This window comes from Camelus dromedarius, chromosome 16 (genome assembly GCF_036321535.1).
Source record: "Camelus dromedarius isolate mCamDro1 chromosome 16, mCamDro1.pat, whole genome shotgun sequence".
Lineage (NCBI taxonomy): Eukaryota > Metazoa > Chordata > Mammalia > Artiodactyla > Camelidae > Camelus > Camelus dromedarius.
The window spans coordinates 32,698,451-32,715,537 of record NC_087451.1 but is presented as its reverse complement, the minus strand read 5'-3'; the positions used below and the strand labels follow the sequence as shown (position 1 = coordinate 32,715,537).

Sequence of the window (17,087 nt, the reverse complement as noted above, 5' to 3'; positions counted from 1 at the left end):
GCAACCACACAGGGTGCAGCCCCGTGAAGCCGGCTGTCAAGGCTCTTGGTGGTACTGATCAAGGGCCACATGGAGTCCAGGGAGGCTGCCAAAGACCGCGTGGAGGGAGGTTAGTCGGACATGAGGTTGAAGAGAAATTCAGAGTGAAGCGAGGACCGTGAAAGGTCTTGAGCGGAGGAGTGGCGTCCCACGCACATTTTCAAAGCATTGTTCCTCCTGTCGGATGGAGAACAGACTGTTCAGATGAGGAAGGGGACTAATGTGAGGACTGGGAGACCAGGGAGTCTCCAAAAGTCCAACAGTCGTGGTGACTTGCACTCAGCCAAGAGCAGGGGGTGCATAGGGAGGGACCAGAGCCTGGAGATGGGCATTTTGAAGGGAGAGCAACAGAGCATCCTACCAGATCAGTACAGCAGATGAGCAGAAGAGAGGGGTCAGGGGTTAAAGCCTGAGTAGAAGAATGGAATTGCAATGAACTGAAGTGGGAAAGGCTGGTTTGGGGACAAAGATCAGAGTTTGATTTAAATTTTAAGATGTTAGTTAATCATCTGTCATGGACCAAACATCTGTGTCTCCTCGCAACCCCAGTTCGTATGTTGAAGCCCTAAGCCCCTAGCTACGTGACAGGATTTGGAGATGAGTCCCCAGGAGGGTAAATAGGGTTAAATGAGGTCATGAGGATGGGGCCCTGGTCTGATAGGATGGGTGGCCTTATAAGAAGGGAAAGATTTCTCTCTCTCTGTCTAAGAAAACAAAGAAGAAAGACAAAAGCAGGATTTAGTTCATTTGAAAACAGAAAGGCAGTAAAAGCGTGAATAAACCCGAGGACTGACTTTCCAGGGCGTGGAGGAAAATGAGGGGGAAATACAACAGAGGAATTAAAACGGAGAATAGTCCCAGATAAAGAGAAAATTAAGGGAATTGCAGGAGAGCATTTTACAAAAGTCTTCTTGTAAACTGAGTAATTCTCTAGGAACTTATAAATGAACTAAGCTTACTGCAGAAGAAATAGAAATGTTTTCTTAAAATACTATGGAAAAATTTGAGAACTTACTCTTTCTGGTCCTGACTTCAACCCCCAAATGATGGACAAAGCCCAGTGATTTCACAGGTGAATCCTTCCAAAGCGTTTGAGAACAGATGCTTCCAACACTGCGGAAGCCGTTCCTGGGCATCTAAAAGGAGGGGACGCCAACATTTTTTGGTGAAATTGGCATAATACTGATACTCAAACCTGACCAAGGTAACACACAAGGAAAAGAAAATATAGTCCAACCTCATTTCCAGATATCGATGCAAATAAAACTCTTCAATAAAACATTAGAAGATAAACTTGGTGTGGATCATCAGCATTATTTTCCCTCCCCTGAGACACTGTGGACTTTCAACTGCTAATAAATAAAAATGCCGTCAATTTGTGTGTGTCTCCCTGGAAAAGGCCGACTTACTCACCTCTTTGGTTTGTTTGTTTGAAGTGGTTTGTTTGATTCTCTTTGCTGAGTAAAACAAACCCAGCTCTGTCTCCAAGGACCTCGCTGCAGCACCCCTAGATGGGGCCTTTGTGGCCATGTTGTCTTAAGTGACCTGCCCAGCATCCTCCAACCACAGCCACAGGACAAGGAGCTGAAACATTCAGAGCTCTGTTGAATTTCTTGAACTTTATTTTAAAAGAATAAGAGCTGAAGGACGGTGACTGTTGTTGTTTAAAGATCATTCTGCCTAGAGTATTGAGGAACGGACTAGATTTGGGCAAAACTGGAAGCAGAGATAACACTAGTGTGCAGATGTACTAACACAGATGAAATAACAAGGGTAGCTTGGACTTGGGTAATTCCAGTGGGTACTGAGAGAAGGGAACACCTTTAAGAGATGTCTGGGAAGCACCCACTAGAGGAATTACTGAATGATTAACCTTGGGGCACGTGGGAGAAGGCTGGGAGGATGACATGTGGATTTCTGGCCTGGGCATTCCCCTTGAACACATTGCTCCAAACAAGGATGACAAGCAGGCCTTTGAGCAGTTACAGAGAATTGTCACCTATGCAGGTTTGAGGAGGTGTATCTTGGGTCACAGCTAAGGTTGCCAGATTTAGAAGAAAAACAAAAAAAGCCAGCAGGAGTAGAGAGGGAAAGAAAACAAACACCAAGAAAACTCTGGGAATTACCACCTCCCCCCATCACTTTTTTCCTTCCCAGCCCTCTTGTTTTGCTCATCCTGAGCTCTGAAGGTCCCGTCTTGAGTTTTCAAGTCATTGGATGTGGGCTGCTGGGTTTGCACCCAGGCAGGGGGATCTAGAGGAAACAGAACCAGAAAATTCCCATCTGGACTGGTCTGACTCCTTATGGTTTCCTTCCCCAATCCTCCAGCGACCGTTCATTTAGCAGAATCCTTGGCTGCTCCGACTAGGCACGGATCATCTGTCTTTCCCATAATGCGCATAGGTCTTGACACATCTCCTGTCACCTAGTGCAAGTCCAACCTCACCAAGAATGACACCCTTTTCTCCTAATATGTAAAATGCAGAAGTAGGTGTAGACAGTGGGAAGTGAATCAGAGATAAATGCAAAGCAGATTCAAGTGGCTTCACTTGAACCTTGAAGGAGGCTCAGGGTGTTCACCTCCGACTTTGGCATCAAGTCCTTGAAGGGTATTGAGCGCGTGTGATCACCAGAGATGGGAGGCAGGACCACGTGGCTGCTCCCGGCTCTGCTCCTTCTCTTCCACCCAGGTGAGCGGGGCTGGGCTTCAGGAACTGGAGTGACTCAGGCTGGGCAGGAGACAGAGAGGGTCTGTCCTGCGGGAACAGGGCAGGGAACAGGGCAGGGAAAATTCACTCCTCCAGACACTTATTCATTATACAAAAATCAGGGTTTTGCTACCTCACAGGTTCTACGTTAGGTGCTGGGAAACAACCAAGAAGCGAAACTAAACCAAAACACCCCCCGTCTAGGACAGTGCTTCTCAACCCTGGCTGTTCTACACAAACAGATCCAAGAATGAAAGAATGAACTAAGGAAGGGATCCACCCCTGATGATCACAGATGCTCAGGCTCCAGCTCAGATCCGCTTGGTCAAGGTGGGGCTCAGGCATCTGGATCGTTTAAAAGCCTCCACCACTGGTCTTGCCTTCCTCTAAAGAGCTCAGAGGACCGGGAGGAAGACAGGCAGTGAAGCCAGTGGGGGACAGGCTCTCTGGAGTGTCGCGCAGCCCCACACATCAACCTGCCTGAGTTTTTGCCCTGGACAAGCCAAAGACCAGCCCATGGTCCAAAGTAGTAAGCACAATAGTGGATACACATCGGCGGCGGGGTGGGGGCTGGGTGTCACGGTGGAGGAGAGACCAGAGATGAGAAGGTGTCTAGTTCTGGGCTTGATGTCAAGTCCCTGAGGGGCAGCTGGTCCTTGATGCTCAGAGAAGACAGACTCTAGGGAAGTAGGACCATATGGCTCTGCAACTTCTCATTCTCCCAGGGGAGCCCCTGAGGAACGGGAACCACAGGGCTCGGGGCATGGTGCAAGGAGAGTCTCTTCAGGGAAGGAGGTTGTCATGGGAAATAAAATGACCCCATTTATTCATCCATTGACTTACTCAACATCTATATAGGAAACAAAACTCTGATGGGAAGATTTGCATGTGGAAAATCACTCGGGAAACTTGCATGTTATTATTAGCTTAATCTGGAAATTAATCCGGGTAAAGAGACATACATGTGTATAAGTTAGCTTGAAGTGCCGTAGCAGAACACCGTAGACTGGAGTGGCTTAAACAGTAGAAATTTCTCATCTCACAGCGCTCAAGGTTGGGAAGTCCAAGATCAAGGCGCTAGCCTATGCGGCTCCTGATGAGGGCTCTCTTCTCGGCTCTCATTTCCAAGGACGATTATCAGTGTCTGCATTCTATTTCGTTGTATAATTATTCTCCTAGTTGATGGAAGTTAGCCTTGTTTCTTTTATTTTTTGTATGGTAAATAATTATGTAACAAATCTTTGTGCAAACCTTTTTGTTAAATTGTATGATTCCACTTATAAGAAAGGTCCAGAAAGGCAAATCCACAGAGACAGAAGGTAGATTAGAGGTTGCCGAAAGCTTCAGGGAAGAGTAAAGTGGGGCAGTGACTGCGAATGGGCACACGGCTTCTTTTTTTTTTCAGTGGAGATACTGGGGATTGAACTCAGGACCTCATGCATGCTAAGCATGCACCCTACCACTGAGTTACTCCCTTACCCCCAGTAGGGCTTCTTTTTGAGGTGATGAAAACGCCCTGGAATTGGATAGAGCTGATGGTTGCACAACTTTGTGAATATCCTAAAAACTACCGAAAGATAAACTTTCAAAGAGTAAAATTTATGATATTTAAATTATATATCAATTTTAAAAGTGGGCAAAAAAAGTAAATTCTTAGCCTTAAACACACTTTAGTTAATTTTAGAAAGGAAGAAAATTATCATAGTATTTAACTTAGCAAATTGGAAAAAGATAGCAAGTGATAATTGCAAGGAATAAAATTATACATATGAGATATTAATAATTTCAAAATAAAAACAGTAGCATTTAGTAACTAAATCTCAAAATGGTTTAATACAGGAAAAAGGAAGGAGGAAGAGGAAAGGGAGCAAAAACAGTGAAGGAAGGTATCTCCTCGCACATGTAATCAATTAAATCAAATGGCGAGTGTAATGAAAATATGTCATTATAATAGTATGATAAAATTAATTATAAAAGGGTACTTTATTTTTTTTAACCTGTTGTTTTGATTTTTTTTATTAGAGAATTCCAGCTTTTAAAAAAGCAATTTGTGAGAAGATATATGTCAAAAATAACCTGTAGGTAAGTAGAGAAAGAAAGGTCTAATACAGTTAGTAATAATTCCAAGGATAAAAGGGTACTTCATTATTAGAGAACTTTGACTACTACATACTCTGTAAAATAGGTAACTTTCTAGGAAAAACAAAACCAAAAAAAAAAAAAAAATAGAAGTGACCCGAGAACAATTTTAAAAACTTGAATAGGTCAATATTGATAGGAAAAAAGAATCTGCTCCAATAAAGAATTTGCCAGATAGTTTTACAGACAATTTTTTAAGATCCTAAAGAAACAGAAATTCCTTTGCACCATTTACATTCTGATCTCAGAACACCAAAAACTGGAAGTCTGCCAGATCAATTGTGTGAAAGTAGCAGTTCTCTGCTATCAACCGTGACAAACTTGCACAAAGAAAATGACAGAAAAAACCTCCCGTATGAGGATGGGTCTGAGTTGAGCCCGGACAGAAAGTGAAAGAAAGAAGAAGAAGAACATGTGAGAAAATGCTGCTTTACCCTGATATCTGCCTTACTGCAGAGTTACAGTGTTCAAGACAGGATGGATTGGCATAAAGACAGACAAGTGGATCAGTGGAACAGAATGGGAAATCCATCAATAACTCACATATTTGCTTTTTGTCAAAGGAACCAAAGCGATTTGTTGGGAAGACGATGAGACCTGTGTGATGTGGACTCCACAGTGTGGGGGCGCCAACTGGCATCCCTGTTTTGGTCGACTTCAGAGGCGTTCCTGCCAGGGTGGTTTACTGTAGAACCACTAGAAGCAATTAGAACCATTAGGAACAGCTTCTCTTAGGAACAGCTGGGTGATGGGGCCTCTTCACCTGGACCTCTGAGGTCATCAGTACAAAATCATCTTCCATGGAAATGGGTCCTCTGGTCTTTCCTCCCCATCAGGCCAGCATAACACAGACGATCACAAAACCAACAAACAAAAATTGATTGAAATATAAAGACTTCCTGGGCATACACAGGGAGAAGGGGTGAACTATAAGAAGCTATTATTAATCAGTGTCAACATTTTGTTTCCTTGAGATCTGTGGTTGTGCTTTTATAGGATTTTCATGGTAGCTTGACCCAGTGGAAGTTTGAAGGACAAAAGATCTTTATGTGTAAGGTATATTTCTTCCTTCACTGTTACTCAACTCATGAAGCCCTTAGGTTTATTGGAACTCTCTGCAGTGCAGGAGGCTGTGACCCTGCCCTTAGGTGGAAGGTGACAGGTGCATGGATTTGTGTTTTCCAGGTTCAGCTGCCATCACGGGTCCAAAAGCAGTGAGTGGCCTGGAGCGGGACTCGTTGACTGTGCAGTGTCAATACGGCCCTGGGTGGGAGCTCTATGTGAAGTGGTGGTGTCGAGGAGCTGACTGGGACAGCTGCAAGTTCGTTGTTAAAACCACTGGATCAGAGCAGGAGGTGAAGAAGGACCGTGTGTCCATCAAGGACAATCAGAAAAATCGCTCGTTCACTGTGACCATGGAGAAGCTCAGGCTGAATGATGCAGACACTTACTGGTGTGGGATTGAGAGAGCTGGAACTGACCTGGGGGTCCAAGTTGAAGTGACTGTTGACCCAGGTAAGAGTATGTGTATGTGTGGATGTGTCTCCTCAGGGCCTGCTCTGTCCTGGTCCCTGGGGTCCCTCTTTAGTGACTTGACTGTCATGCAGAGGGAACTGTCACATGGAGTGGGTGAGTCCTGAGGTCTCATAGAACCCCCACTGGCCACTTGGGATGGGGAGGGACAGGGCTTCCCTTAGATGCTCTCATGGCTCCCAGGGCCTCCTCTAGGATGAGATCAAGCCCTTTGTGGCACATTATTTTTTCCTCGGCACAGTCAGTGCCTGAGTCTTGCCCAAGGAGATGAAGGTGATGGTCCCAGTTTCAGTCCATGGATCAAAGGGACCCTCTTCCATGGACCCAGAGACCCCAATTCCTGCCAATGCTTTCCTGCCCTTTCTGAAGTTTGGGGCTGGGACTTCATAGCTGCTGTTCCCAGCCTCTGTTCCATATCCAGTTTCAGCGGGGGAAGAGACCCAGCATAGTCATGGTCTCTGTGGTTAATTCTTGAGGTCTGCAAAGGCCTCCAGGGTCAAAGGGCTGTTGAAATCTAGCAAATAGTTCTGTCTGATAATCATGATTTTTCTTCTTATGTTGTTATTGTAGCATGTTACACTTACTGATTTTCTAATGTTCAAACAATTTTGCATTCTGGCATGAACCCAAATTGGTGACAATGGATTATCCTTCTTGTATATCACTGGATTCATGTGATTTTTTGTTCCAGAATTTTGCATTTATGTTCGTGAGTGATATTTGCCCACGATATTTCTTGCATTCACTAGCCTTGTAGGATTGGCATCAAGATTATGCTAATTGCATTGAGTGGACTGGGGATTGCATCCCCTTTTCCTTTGTTCCAGTATTTTCTGGTATAAACTAGACATTATTTCTTCCTTAAATGTTTAGTGAATATCTCCATTGAAACTGTATAGGCCTGGCATTTTCTTTGGGGGAAATTTCTAATAATGGATTTGATTCATTAAATAGTTGTAAGATTATTCAGCTTTTTTATTTCTTTTTGTGCTAATTTTAGTATATTGTTTTTCCCAAGAATTTGTTATTCCACCTAAAATTTCAAATTTATTGGCATAAACTTGTTTAGATATCATTTTATCATCCTGTCCTTTTCTTATCTTAGCCTCAAATTATCTTTTTAATAAGTGCAGGGTATATGGTGATGTCCCCCTTTTCATGATTGATGTTGATTATTTAGACCCCTTCTCTTTCTATCACAAATATCTCATGAAGGTTTTTTTTTTTTAAAAAAAACAATTGCTGGCTTTGTTGATCTCTGTTTTATGTTTATGTTCTACTTCATTAATTTTTGTTCTTTTCTTCATCATTTCCTTCCTTCTACTTTTTCCAAGTGACCACTCACTGTCACTACGGCCCAGGGTGGGAGAACTATGTGAAGTGGTGGTGCCGAGACACGGATCAGAATAACTGCATCATCCTTGTTCAGGCCACTGGCTCAAAGCAGGGGGAGAACACGAACAGTGTATACATCAACCAGAGCAAACGCATGTTGACCATGACCATGTCTGATGAGAAAAATGGCTTATGAGAAAACCAGTTTTGTTTTTTCTGACTTGTTGCCTAGGCATTTTACAGTACGATAGCCCTACTCACACCCAGAGTCTGGACATTTCGATAAAGACCTGAGCTTAAGATTCCCACCATAAGTTCCCACCTTGGTTTTCCCAGGGCACCTTTTAAAATAACCACTTAGAGTTAAAGCTGCAAAAAAATCAATGACTTCTGCCCCAACACCTTATCAGTAACAGGTGCTTGCTACCCTGCTCTGTATCTCCTGCTGTCTTGTGACCTGGGATGGAGGACTGCCCTTCCTCCTGATCATTGCCACCATCCTCCTCCTGCCTTCCCAATCCAGCTCTGAGACCTGTAAGTAATAAATCTTTTGACTCTACTTCCTTTGTGTGGGTGTATTAAAACTGCGCCTCCAACCATATCTGTGTTAAACCCTATCTGACTCCTTAAATAACTTGACCTCTTTGCAGCATCCCCACCCCTCTGCCCAAATTTTCTGCAACTGAATCTCCAGCTGTTTCTCCTATTTCTCTGGTTGTTCTTAGTCTACTTGGAAAGAAACATTCTTCATCTGCTCCTATCTTAAATTTTATCCATTTGTGAGATTTCCATCCTACCTGTCCCTCCTTATTCTATCCATTTCTGTTGGGTGGTCTCATTGCACCCATAATTTTATTTGCCATTAGTATTCTTACATCAGTTTTTCCTTCACAGATTTCCCCGAAGTTTCAGATTAATGTATCAACTGCCTACTCAACCTCATCTATGGGAAGTCTCATTGGTACATTGTCCCATGCAAACCACATTCTTCTTCGCCCTCCCCTTCCAACCGGCTCCTTCTCCTGGGTTCCCAAGTCCAGCAAATGTCATCCCCATTCCCAGATATCATCCTGCCAGCCTTCTTCTCCCACATGCCGCAAGGTTAATCATTCAGTAATTCCTCTAGTGGGTGCTTCCCAGACATCTCTTAAAGGTGTTCCCTTCTCTCAGTACCCACTGGAATTACCCAAGTCCAGGCTACCCTTGTTATTTCATCTGTGTTAGTACATCTGCACACTAGTATTATCTCTACTTCCAGTTTTGCCCAAATCTAGTCCATTCCTCAATACTCTAGGCAGAATGATCTTTAAACAACAACAGTCACCGTCCTTCAGCTCTTATTCTTTTAAAATAAAGTTCAAGAATTTCAACAGAGGTCTGAATGTTTCAGTTCCTTGTCCTGTGGCTGTGGTTGGAGGATGCTGCGCAGGTCACTTAAGACAACATGGCCACAAAGGCCCCATCTAGGGGTGCTGCAGGGAGGTTATTGGAGACAGAGCTGAGCCATCCTTAAGGGGTTTGTATTTCTCAGCAAAGAGAGTCGAACAAAATATATCAAACCAACCAACCACAGAGTTGAGTAAGTTGGCTTTTTTGTCAGCAGTAGACCAGTTAGACAATTCAGTGGGGAAGAGAATATACAATGGTGATGAAAAATATTAAGAAGCTTAAAAATCAGCTCAAGAAAGATGTGGGACAGATTTTGAAAAATTCTGTAAAATTCTATTGAGAGACATAAAGAAACATTTGAAATTCTTTCCCCTCATCACAGAAAAATAGCACATTTTTGATATTGTCCTAAAACTTCCCTATTTCCCCTTGAAGTATTTTGAAAATCATTCCATATCAATACCTATAAATTTTTGCTTTTAATGGTTTCATAGTATTTCATAATTTATATATATCATGATTTAGTTCTTTCTTTCTTGATGGACATTTAAGCTGTTTTCAAGTTTTGTTTTGTTTTTTTGCAACTACATACAATTCTGTAATGCATATTTTTGCATGTGTGACTTGATATACATTTGTGAAGATAGGATAATTTCCTGTAAATAAAATAGCTGGGTTAGAGGTCTGTGCACTTTTCCAATTTAGATGGATGTAAAAATTTCTACCCATGCCTAAATGTGTTAACAAATGCCAAACCCCACCTCAAACACTGGATGTGGTCAATTTTTTATCTTCCCAAGTCTGATTGGTAGATTTGACATGTTGATCAAGCATGACCTGAACTGAACCCGCAGGGAGAGGAAGTTGCTGGAGGAAGGGGGATGAACTAGAGGGTCGAGAGGAAGGAGCAATGGACTGCAAAACAGAGCCATGAAGCGGGTGATGTTGTGTGTGCTGAGAACCAACAGGATACCTGCCCTCAGGGTGAGGGGGAGGCCAGGCCACAAACCTGCTCCAGCTCCCGGCCCCTCCCAGCTACCTCTCCTCCCCATACTGGTCTTTGGCAAATGCCAACTTTTACTCCAAAGGCAAGTGGTGACTGGCAGAAATATCACAAAGTGGTATTTCAAGCAACACAATATAAAACTGTTTGGAGAAGCAGACTTGGGTCCAGGAAGCAGAGAAAGGAGATTCCACAACTGTATGCTGGCTGTTCCCTAAGAAAAAAGTAAAAATAATGTATAAGTTTAAAATGAACCTAAAATAAAGAGATCTTCAATCTGCAACTGAAAGTCCACAGTGTCCCAGGGAAAGAACTGATACTGATGATGGACACCAAAAATATTCTGAAATTACAGACCTTCAAGCATAACGATAGAATCTAATGGGCTCATATCAGAAAGGATATCAAATTAGAGAGAGCAAGTTGTGCATGTGATGGAAAGACATCACAACCACACTGCATCCCAGGAGACAGTGAAGGAAAATCTACACGTTCAGAGGAAAAGACAGGGAGTTCCACGAATTTTATACTCAGCGTTGCTGTTTTTCAACTATTTGAGCAAGCAACAATCTCATGGCTGCAAGAACTATGAAATACAGCACCCATGAGCCATTTAAAAAGAGAAAAACTACATTGTGATGAAAATTTGCCAACAAACGGAAAAGTTAAATCATGAGAAAACAGAAGCTATGGTGAGCAATGAATAGATTGAAAACTAGAAAAAGAACTAAATGATTATTTTTTAATTTACATATCAAACATTTACAGAACAGAATAAAAATCTCATAAATACAAAAATCCTACACTAACCAAATCAGTACTGGAAAGAGGAGGGAGGGCAAAGTTAGGTAAGATGCAAAAGCCGTCGTCTTTCAGGGCAGGGAAGCAGCGGTTTAAATACGTTGTTAAAAATAAGAAGGTAAAAGGGGGACTTGGGGCCCAAGCATAGTGCAGAGGGAGTTTAAGTGAGGGGCTGCTTGGCTCGGGTGTCAGGGCCCCAGCAGGGAGCAGGGTCTCCCTGCAGACCAGGTCTCCTCCAGCTGTGTCCTAAGCTGTCCTTCCTGGCCTGGGGTGCCCCTGCTTCTCCTGCCCCTGCTCAGTGGTCCCTCTGCTCTAGGGGCCTCCATCTTTGGTCTTGAAGCTGCCCAGAAGTCAAAGCCCAGAAGAGGGGCTTAAGAGGAAGGGAACAGCTGTCCTTTTCTCTTCATTAATGAGCTCCTGGTGCCCTCTCCCTTCCTCCACAATGAATCGTCAGAAAGAGCTTAATTCACATCTGAGGAATCTTGGTCTAGGGCTCTTTAAAAGGATGAGGAGCCGTATTCCCAGGTTCATCCCTCCCCAGGCACCCGTAGCTCACAGCTGCTGGTCTGTTCTAACTCAGGTGTCAGACTGATGAATTACCCCTACCGTCCCCCAAATGCATGGGGTTATCTCCCTCGGTACCCCAAATGAGAGCAGCAGTTAAACTGAGTACATGCAAAAGAGGAAAGAAAATGTGGAGCTATTAACAGGAAGGGCTCTGGTGACCAGGAGGGGACGTGAGGCCATGCTCATCTTCAGCCATGCACGTGGGAGGTGAGGGATGGAGCTGGTACCAGGGTTTCCTTCCACAGAAGTGGCAAAAATACATCAGGGCAGGGGTGCCAGAGTCTTCTGTTCACTTGTAGATTCATGTCTCCGCTTGTGGTTGGCACGTGATCAGCGTTTAGTACAGTTTTTCTGTTTCCGTGGGGTCTAGAATTTCAAAACCCATTATTTATTGAAGCCCTGAACCCCATGGAATGCAAAAATTAGTCCGTTACATTGCAGGCGGCTCACAGGCCTGAGATTATCTATGTCCTCCAGGAACTGGGCCCAGGGGAAAGGCATTTTCTTTTGCATTTCTCCTTGTATTTTTTTTTTTTCCTGTGTTGGAGGCCTCAAGAGAAGGAAGGCCGGAGGCTATACAGAGAAGGGGGACACCAGAGTGAGGCCCAGAGGCCCAAGCATCATAGTTGCAGGTTCCCAGGGACTAGGGGACTGTCTCCTGAAGCAGGGCCACGCTGCCTCTAGAACCACTGTCACTGCTGACCACAGTCATTTCCTGATAAAAATTTCTTATTTTTCTACTTGAGGGTCTTTCTCTTTGGACAAGACGTTGAAGAGCATGGGACTACTGGTTCTCATGGGGCTGACTCTGCCTCCTCCCAGAGCTCCTCTGAGGCCTGCTGACCCAGAGGACAGCACCGAGCATGCCCAGGAGCAGGGGCAGCTTCAGGAAGACCAGGAGCAGGAAGTGGGCGCTGCCCAGCGGGGACCTGTGGGAGGAACAGAGTAATAGGAAATGAGCTGCCACCCAGGCCCCTTCCTCCCATCTTTCCGGGTGCCCAGGTCCTGGATTCCAATAATCTATGTGAGGGCCAGCCTGCGGCCCCAGGCTGACAGTGGCCTGCACTCCCCTAAACCCTCCTTCCATGTTTCTCACTGTTGCTACCCTTGCTGCTCTACTGGGAGGGAAAGGACAGGTGTCCTTATAAGAAGGAGAGGAGATTAGGACATAGACACATACAAAGGGACGCCACAGGGAGAAGACAGCCGTCGACACGCTAAGGAGAGAGACCTTAAAAGGAACCAATTCTGCCAACTCCTTGATCGCAGACTCTGGCCTCGAGAATTGTGCAAAAATACATGTCTGTTCTTTAAGCCGCCGGGCCTGTGGTTCTTTGTTATGGCAGCCAAGCTAATACACGAATTGTCTCTTATTCTTCACTAGTCACAGAAATTTGTAGAATAAACTCGTCAATCAGGTACTTAACTCTGTTTGGTACGTTAATTATGTAATATAAGTACCCGGAGGGCAGACGGCTGGATATTTTGTTCATCTTCACATCTCTTCGTATTTCCTAAAACCAGGATAGGAGGAGCGGTGCTCAGTGCTCATTGGTTGGATAAATGAATGGATTATTCATCTCATGCTGATCAAAGACCCTCACTGGTACATACGTATGCCTTTGATTCATACAGTGAGGGCATTTCTTAACTATTACTTATTAAAAGCATTTTGGTAGGAAGAAACTTTCAAAACAGAAAGCAAATGGGAAAGGGGAAGGAAAGGGTTCCTGGGGGTTGGAAGATTGGGGATCTCCCTCTGGGATTCTGCGGGAAGGCCCAGCAATAGAAACAAAGTTGAGGAGGGGAGGGCAGAGCTCAGTGGTACCGTGCGTGCTTAGCGTGAGGTCCTGGGTTCAATCCCCAGTACCTCCTTTAAAACAAAGAAAAAGAAACAAAGTTGAGAGGACCAAGGGGAGAGAAGGGAGGAAGTGAAACGGGCCACTCATCTTCTAGAAAGCCCGTTTGGCTGCAATGGCTGGACAGGGCACTAAGGAGCCTGAGCGAGGCTCTGTTTCTTCCCCTGTGAAATGGGGAAGTGCATATCTACCCATTCCGTGGTGGTCTAGACGGGGGCAAAGAATTAACAGAGTAAAGACAAGAAAGCCCCTCTGTGAGCCGCCAGGTGCTCTAAGGACGCAGGGAAATATGAGCATCGCTGCTCTTGCCGTTAGAGAACTTAGGGAAAACAGCACTTACACAGGCCCTCCCTGCCCTCCCAGGATCTGCCGTGCCGCCCTCACGGGCCGCCTGCCCGTCCGGCTCCCACACTCTGAGTCTCCATCTCTGAGTTCCTCGGGAGGACGCTCCAGGTCTATGTCTCGAGCTGAACGCAGTGCCAGCCACAGAGAGGTTAACTCAGTTAAAATGGGATGGATGGATGGATGGATGAATTTATGAACCAACAAATCTACAAATAGCACTGAGGACCAGGACGAAGGATCAGGGGTCTCCTGTGCAGCCTGAGAGCAAGGCAGAAGAGGCCCTGGCATCTTTCTCCTCTCAAGGGAGCCTGAGGGTCCGGAGACAAGCTCTGGCTGGGACCCGGGACCACAGAGGGTCCCGCCGTCGGAGGAGTGGGCCACCGGGAACAGCACAATCTGAGCTGGCTTACCTGCCGCCGTTGGAGGGGTGGCCTCTGGTGTCTCCCGTGGTGACTGGCGCTGTGAACGTGGTGGTAGTGGAGGTGGTGGTCGGCACTGCACCTGGTGCTTGGCGTACAGACCAGATTACGCACTGCTCGGCCTGCTCACCCGCCCCCAGCCCTGCCCGTGGCTCTGAACCTGGGGGATGGGGGGAGCACGGGCTGCCCTGGCCTGAGGATTCTGGAGCAGGGCCACAGCAAGGGGCCTATAGCCTGGACCTTCACATTTCCCTGGCCTCTAGGAGCCTCAGAGCCTCAGAGGCAGGTGGGGCTGGCACAGGTCCAGGGAGGACACCAAGCAGAACCTGGAAGGTTAGAGGGGCCCAGGGTTGCCCCAGGACACGGGCAGCTGGAGTTCAGCTGAAATTTAGATACTCCAGCTGCTTATGACCAGGCCTCGGCCAATGCCCCTCCCCCCCCCCCCATCTTATGCATCCAGCAAGGAGAGGAGCAGGATGGGGGCTTCCCTGGGGGGTAACACACCCAAGATCTGTGACTTCAAAGGTCACGACCAGCCCTGAACAAAAGCATAGGGTTCAGGAAGAGCCTTTACTTGGGGCAAGTTATTAGGCTTCTAAGATGGGGATGCGTATTTCTCAGGAATATTGTCAGGATTCAAGGAGACAATGATCGTGCTGTGCTTTGCAAGTATAACGTGCCTCAAGGGCTCCGGGTGTGGTGGGGGCTCTGTTGGCTGTGTGCCCGCCCCCCTTGCCACAGGTGCCCCGTGAGCTGGTGCCGCCTGCCCAAGGGTCAGCGGAAGGAGAGCCCAACAGATAGACTCATTCGCACCAAGGCACTGAGACCCCTGAGCCAACGTGCCCAGAAGTGTTTGCATTCTAGAAGGACTTAGGAAGAGAACATCCTTAATCCCGTATGTGTAAATGGCTCAGGATGGGATTTCAGCCACCGGAATGCAGCCCTTTGACTGTGGAGGCCTTTTCAGACCCCAGGAATTAACCACAGCACCCCCGCTGTGCTGGGTCTCTTTCTCTGGGACTGGATGTGGAACAGGGGGTGGGAACAGGAGCTATGAAGTCCCAGTCCCAAACTTCAGAAGGGGCAGGAACCCCTGGGCACCAAAGCTCCCAGGAAAGCATTGGCAGAAATTGGGGTCTCTGGGTCCATGGAAGAGGGTCCCTTTTGCCCATGGGCTGAAACTGGGACCATCATATTTATCTCCTTGGGCAAGAGACTCAGGCACTGACTGTGCCAAGGGAAAAATAATGTGCCAAGAAGGGCTTGATCCCATCCCGGAGGAGGCCCTGGGAGCCATGAGAGCATCTAAGGGAAGCCCTGTCCCTCCCCATCCCAAGTGGCCAGTGGGGGTCCTATGAGACCTCAGGACTCACCCACCCCCTGTGACAGTTCCCTCTGCATGACAGTTAAGTCACCTAAGATGGACCCCAGGGACCAGGACAGGGCAGGCCCTGAGGAGACACATCCACACATACACATACTCTTACCTGGGTCAACGGTCACTTCAATTTGGACCCCCAGGTCAGTTCCAATTCTCTCAATCCCACACCAGTAAGTGTCTGCATCGTTCAGCCTGAGCTTCTCCATGGTCACAGTGAACGAGCGATTTTTCTGATTGTCCTTGATGGACACACGGTCCTTCTTCACCTCCTGCTCTGATCCAGTGGTTTTAACAAAGAACTTGCAGCGGCCCCAGTCAGCTCCTCGACACCACCACTTCACGTAGTTCTTATACCCAGGGCCGTATTGACACTGCACAGTCAGCGAGCCCCGCTCTAGGCCTCTCGCTGCTTTTGGACTCGTGATGGCAGCTGAACCTGGAAAACACAAACCATGCACCTGTCACCTCCCACCCTGAGGGCAGGGCCACAGCCTCCTGCACATGTCTCCACTGTTGCACTTACTACTCTGGACCATGGGCAGGTCTTTGGCTCGTCCGGATCAGAAACTCAGGCAGGCCGACATGTGGGGCTGCGCGACACTCCATAGAGCCTGTCCCCCACTGGCTTCACTGCCTGTCTACCTCCCGGTCCTCTGAGCTCTTTAGAGGAAGGCAAGACCAGTGGTGGAGGCTTTTAAACGATCCAGATGCCTGAGCCCCACCTTGACCAAGCGGATCTGAGCTGGAGCCTGAGCATCTGTGATCATCAGGGGTGGATCCCTTCCTTAGTTCATTCTTTCATTCTTGGATCTGTTTGTGTAGAACAGCCAGGGTTGAGAAGCACTGTCCTAGACGGGGGGGTGTTTTGGTTTAGTTTCGCTTCTTGGTTGTTTCCCAGCACCTAACGTAGAACCTGTGAGGTAGCAAAACCCTGATTTTTGTATAATGAATAAGTGTCTGGAGGAGTGAATTTTCCCTGCCCTGTTCCCTGCCCTGTTCCCCCAGGACAGACCCTCTCTGTCTCCTGCCCAGCCTGAGTCACTCCAGTTCCTGAAGCCCAGCCCCGCTCACCTGGGTAGAGGAGAAGGAGCAGAGCCGGGAGCAGCCACGTGGTCCTGCCTCCCATCTCTGGTGATCACACGCGCTCAGTACCCTTCAAGGACTTGGTGCCGAAGCCGGAGGTGAACACCCTGAGCCTCCTTCAAGGCTCAAGTGAAGCCACTTGAGTCTGCTTCGCATTTATCTCTGATTCGCTTCCCGTTGTCTACACCTACTTCTGCATTTTACATATTAGGAGAAAAGGGTGTCATTCTTGGCGAGGTTGGACTTGCACTAGGTGACAGGAGATGTGTCAAGACCTTTGCGCATTATGGGAAAGACAGATGATCCGTGCCTGGGCGAGTTTGCACACGAGGAGCTGAAGGATCTATGCTGAGAGGAGAGGGCAGAGCTGGCAGTGGGAGTGAGGGGAGAGGACCTCCAGAGCAGGGGTCAAGGCAGTGATGGACACAAGGTGGGTCTGTACTTTGGGAAGAACGCAGCGCTCAGGGCTCACACTCAGCCTCCCTG

The 17,087-nt window shown here is 46.8% G+C and overlaps 2 protein-coding genes across 10 annotated transcripts; one reads left to right on the top strand and one right to left on the bottom strand.

Moving 5' to 3' along the window:
* Nucleotides 1–2,587: 2,587 nt before the first annotated feature.
* On the top strand, nucleotides 2,588–8,283 carry LOC105104962 (CMRF35-like molecule 5). 2 transcript variants are annotated; one of them, XM_064494891.1, is made up of 3 exons: nucleotides 2,588–2,729; nucleotides 6,072–6,401; nucleotides 8,165–8,283. In XM_064494891.1, exons 1-3 carry the CDS (start codon nucleotides 2,675–2,677, stop codon nucleotides 8,281–8,283), a joined length of 504 nt encoding a protein of 167 aa, XP_064350961.1. In that variant the 5' UTR covers nucleotides 2,588–2,674. The 2 variants fall into 2 exon arrangements, with proteins under 2 accessions (XP_064350961.1, XP_031325630.1); XM_031469770.2 differs by having other exon boundaries at nucleotides 7,754–8,278.
* Nucleotides 8,284–9,100: 817 nt separating this feature from the next.
* On the bottom strand, nucleotides 9,101–16,742 carry CD300LD (CD300 molecule like family member d). Of its 8 annotated transcripts, none has more exons than XM_064495576.1 (4): nucleotides 16,590–16,742; nucleotides 15,625–15,954; nucleotides 14,129–14,219; nucleotides 9,101–10,360 (listed from the first exon to the last, which is right to left on the bottom strand). In XM_064495576.1, the coding sequence occupies exons 1-4, from the start codon at nucleotides 16,642–16,644 to the stop codon at nucleotides 10,270–10,272; spliced, it is 567 nt and encodes a 188-aa protein (XP_064351646.1). In that variant the 5' UTR covers nucleotides 16,645–16,742; the 3' UTR covers nucleotides 9,101–10,269. The 8 variants fall into 8 exon arrangements, with proteins under 8 accessions (XP_064351646.1, XP_064351645.1, XP_064351639.1 ...); XM_064495575.1 differs by having other exon boundaries at nucleotides 9,138–10,360; nucleotides 14,129–14,225; XM_064495569.1 differs by lacking the exon at nucleotides 9,101–10,360 and adding an exon at nucleotides 10,434–11,880.
* Between the last annotated feature and the right edge of the window lie 345 nt (nucleotides 16,743–17,087).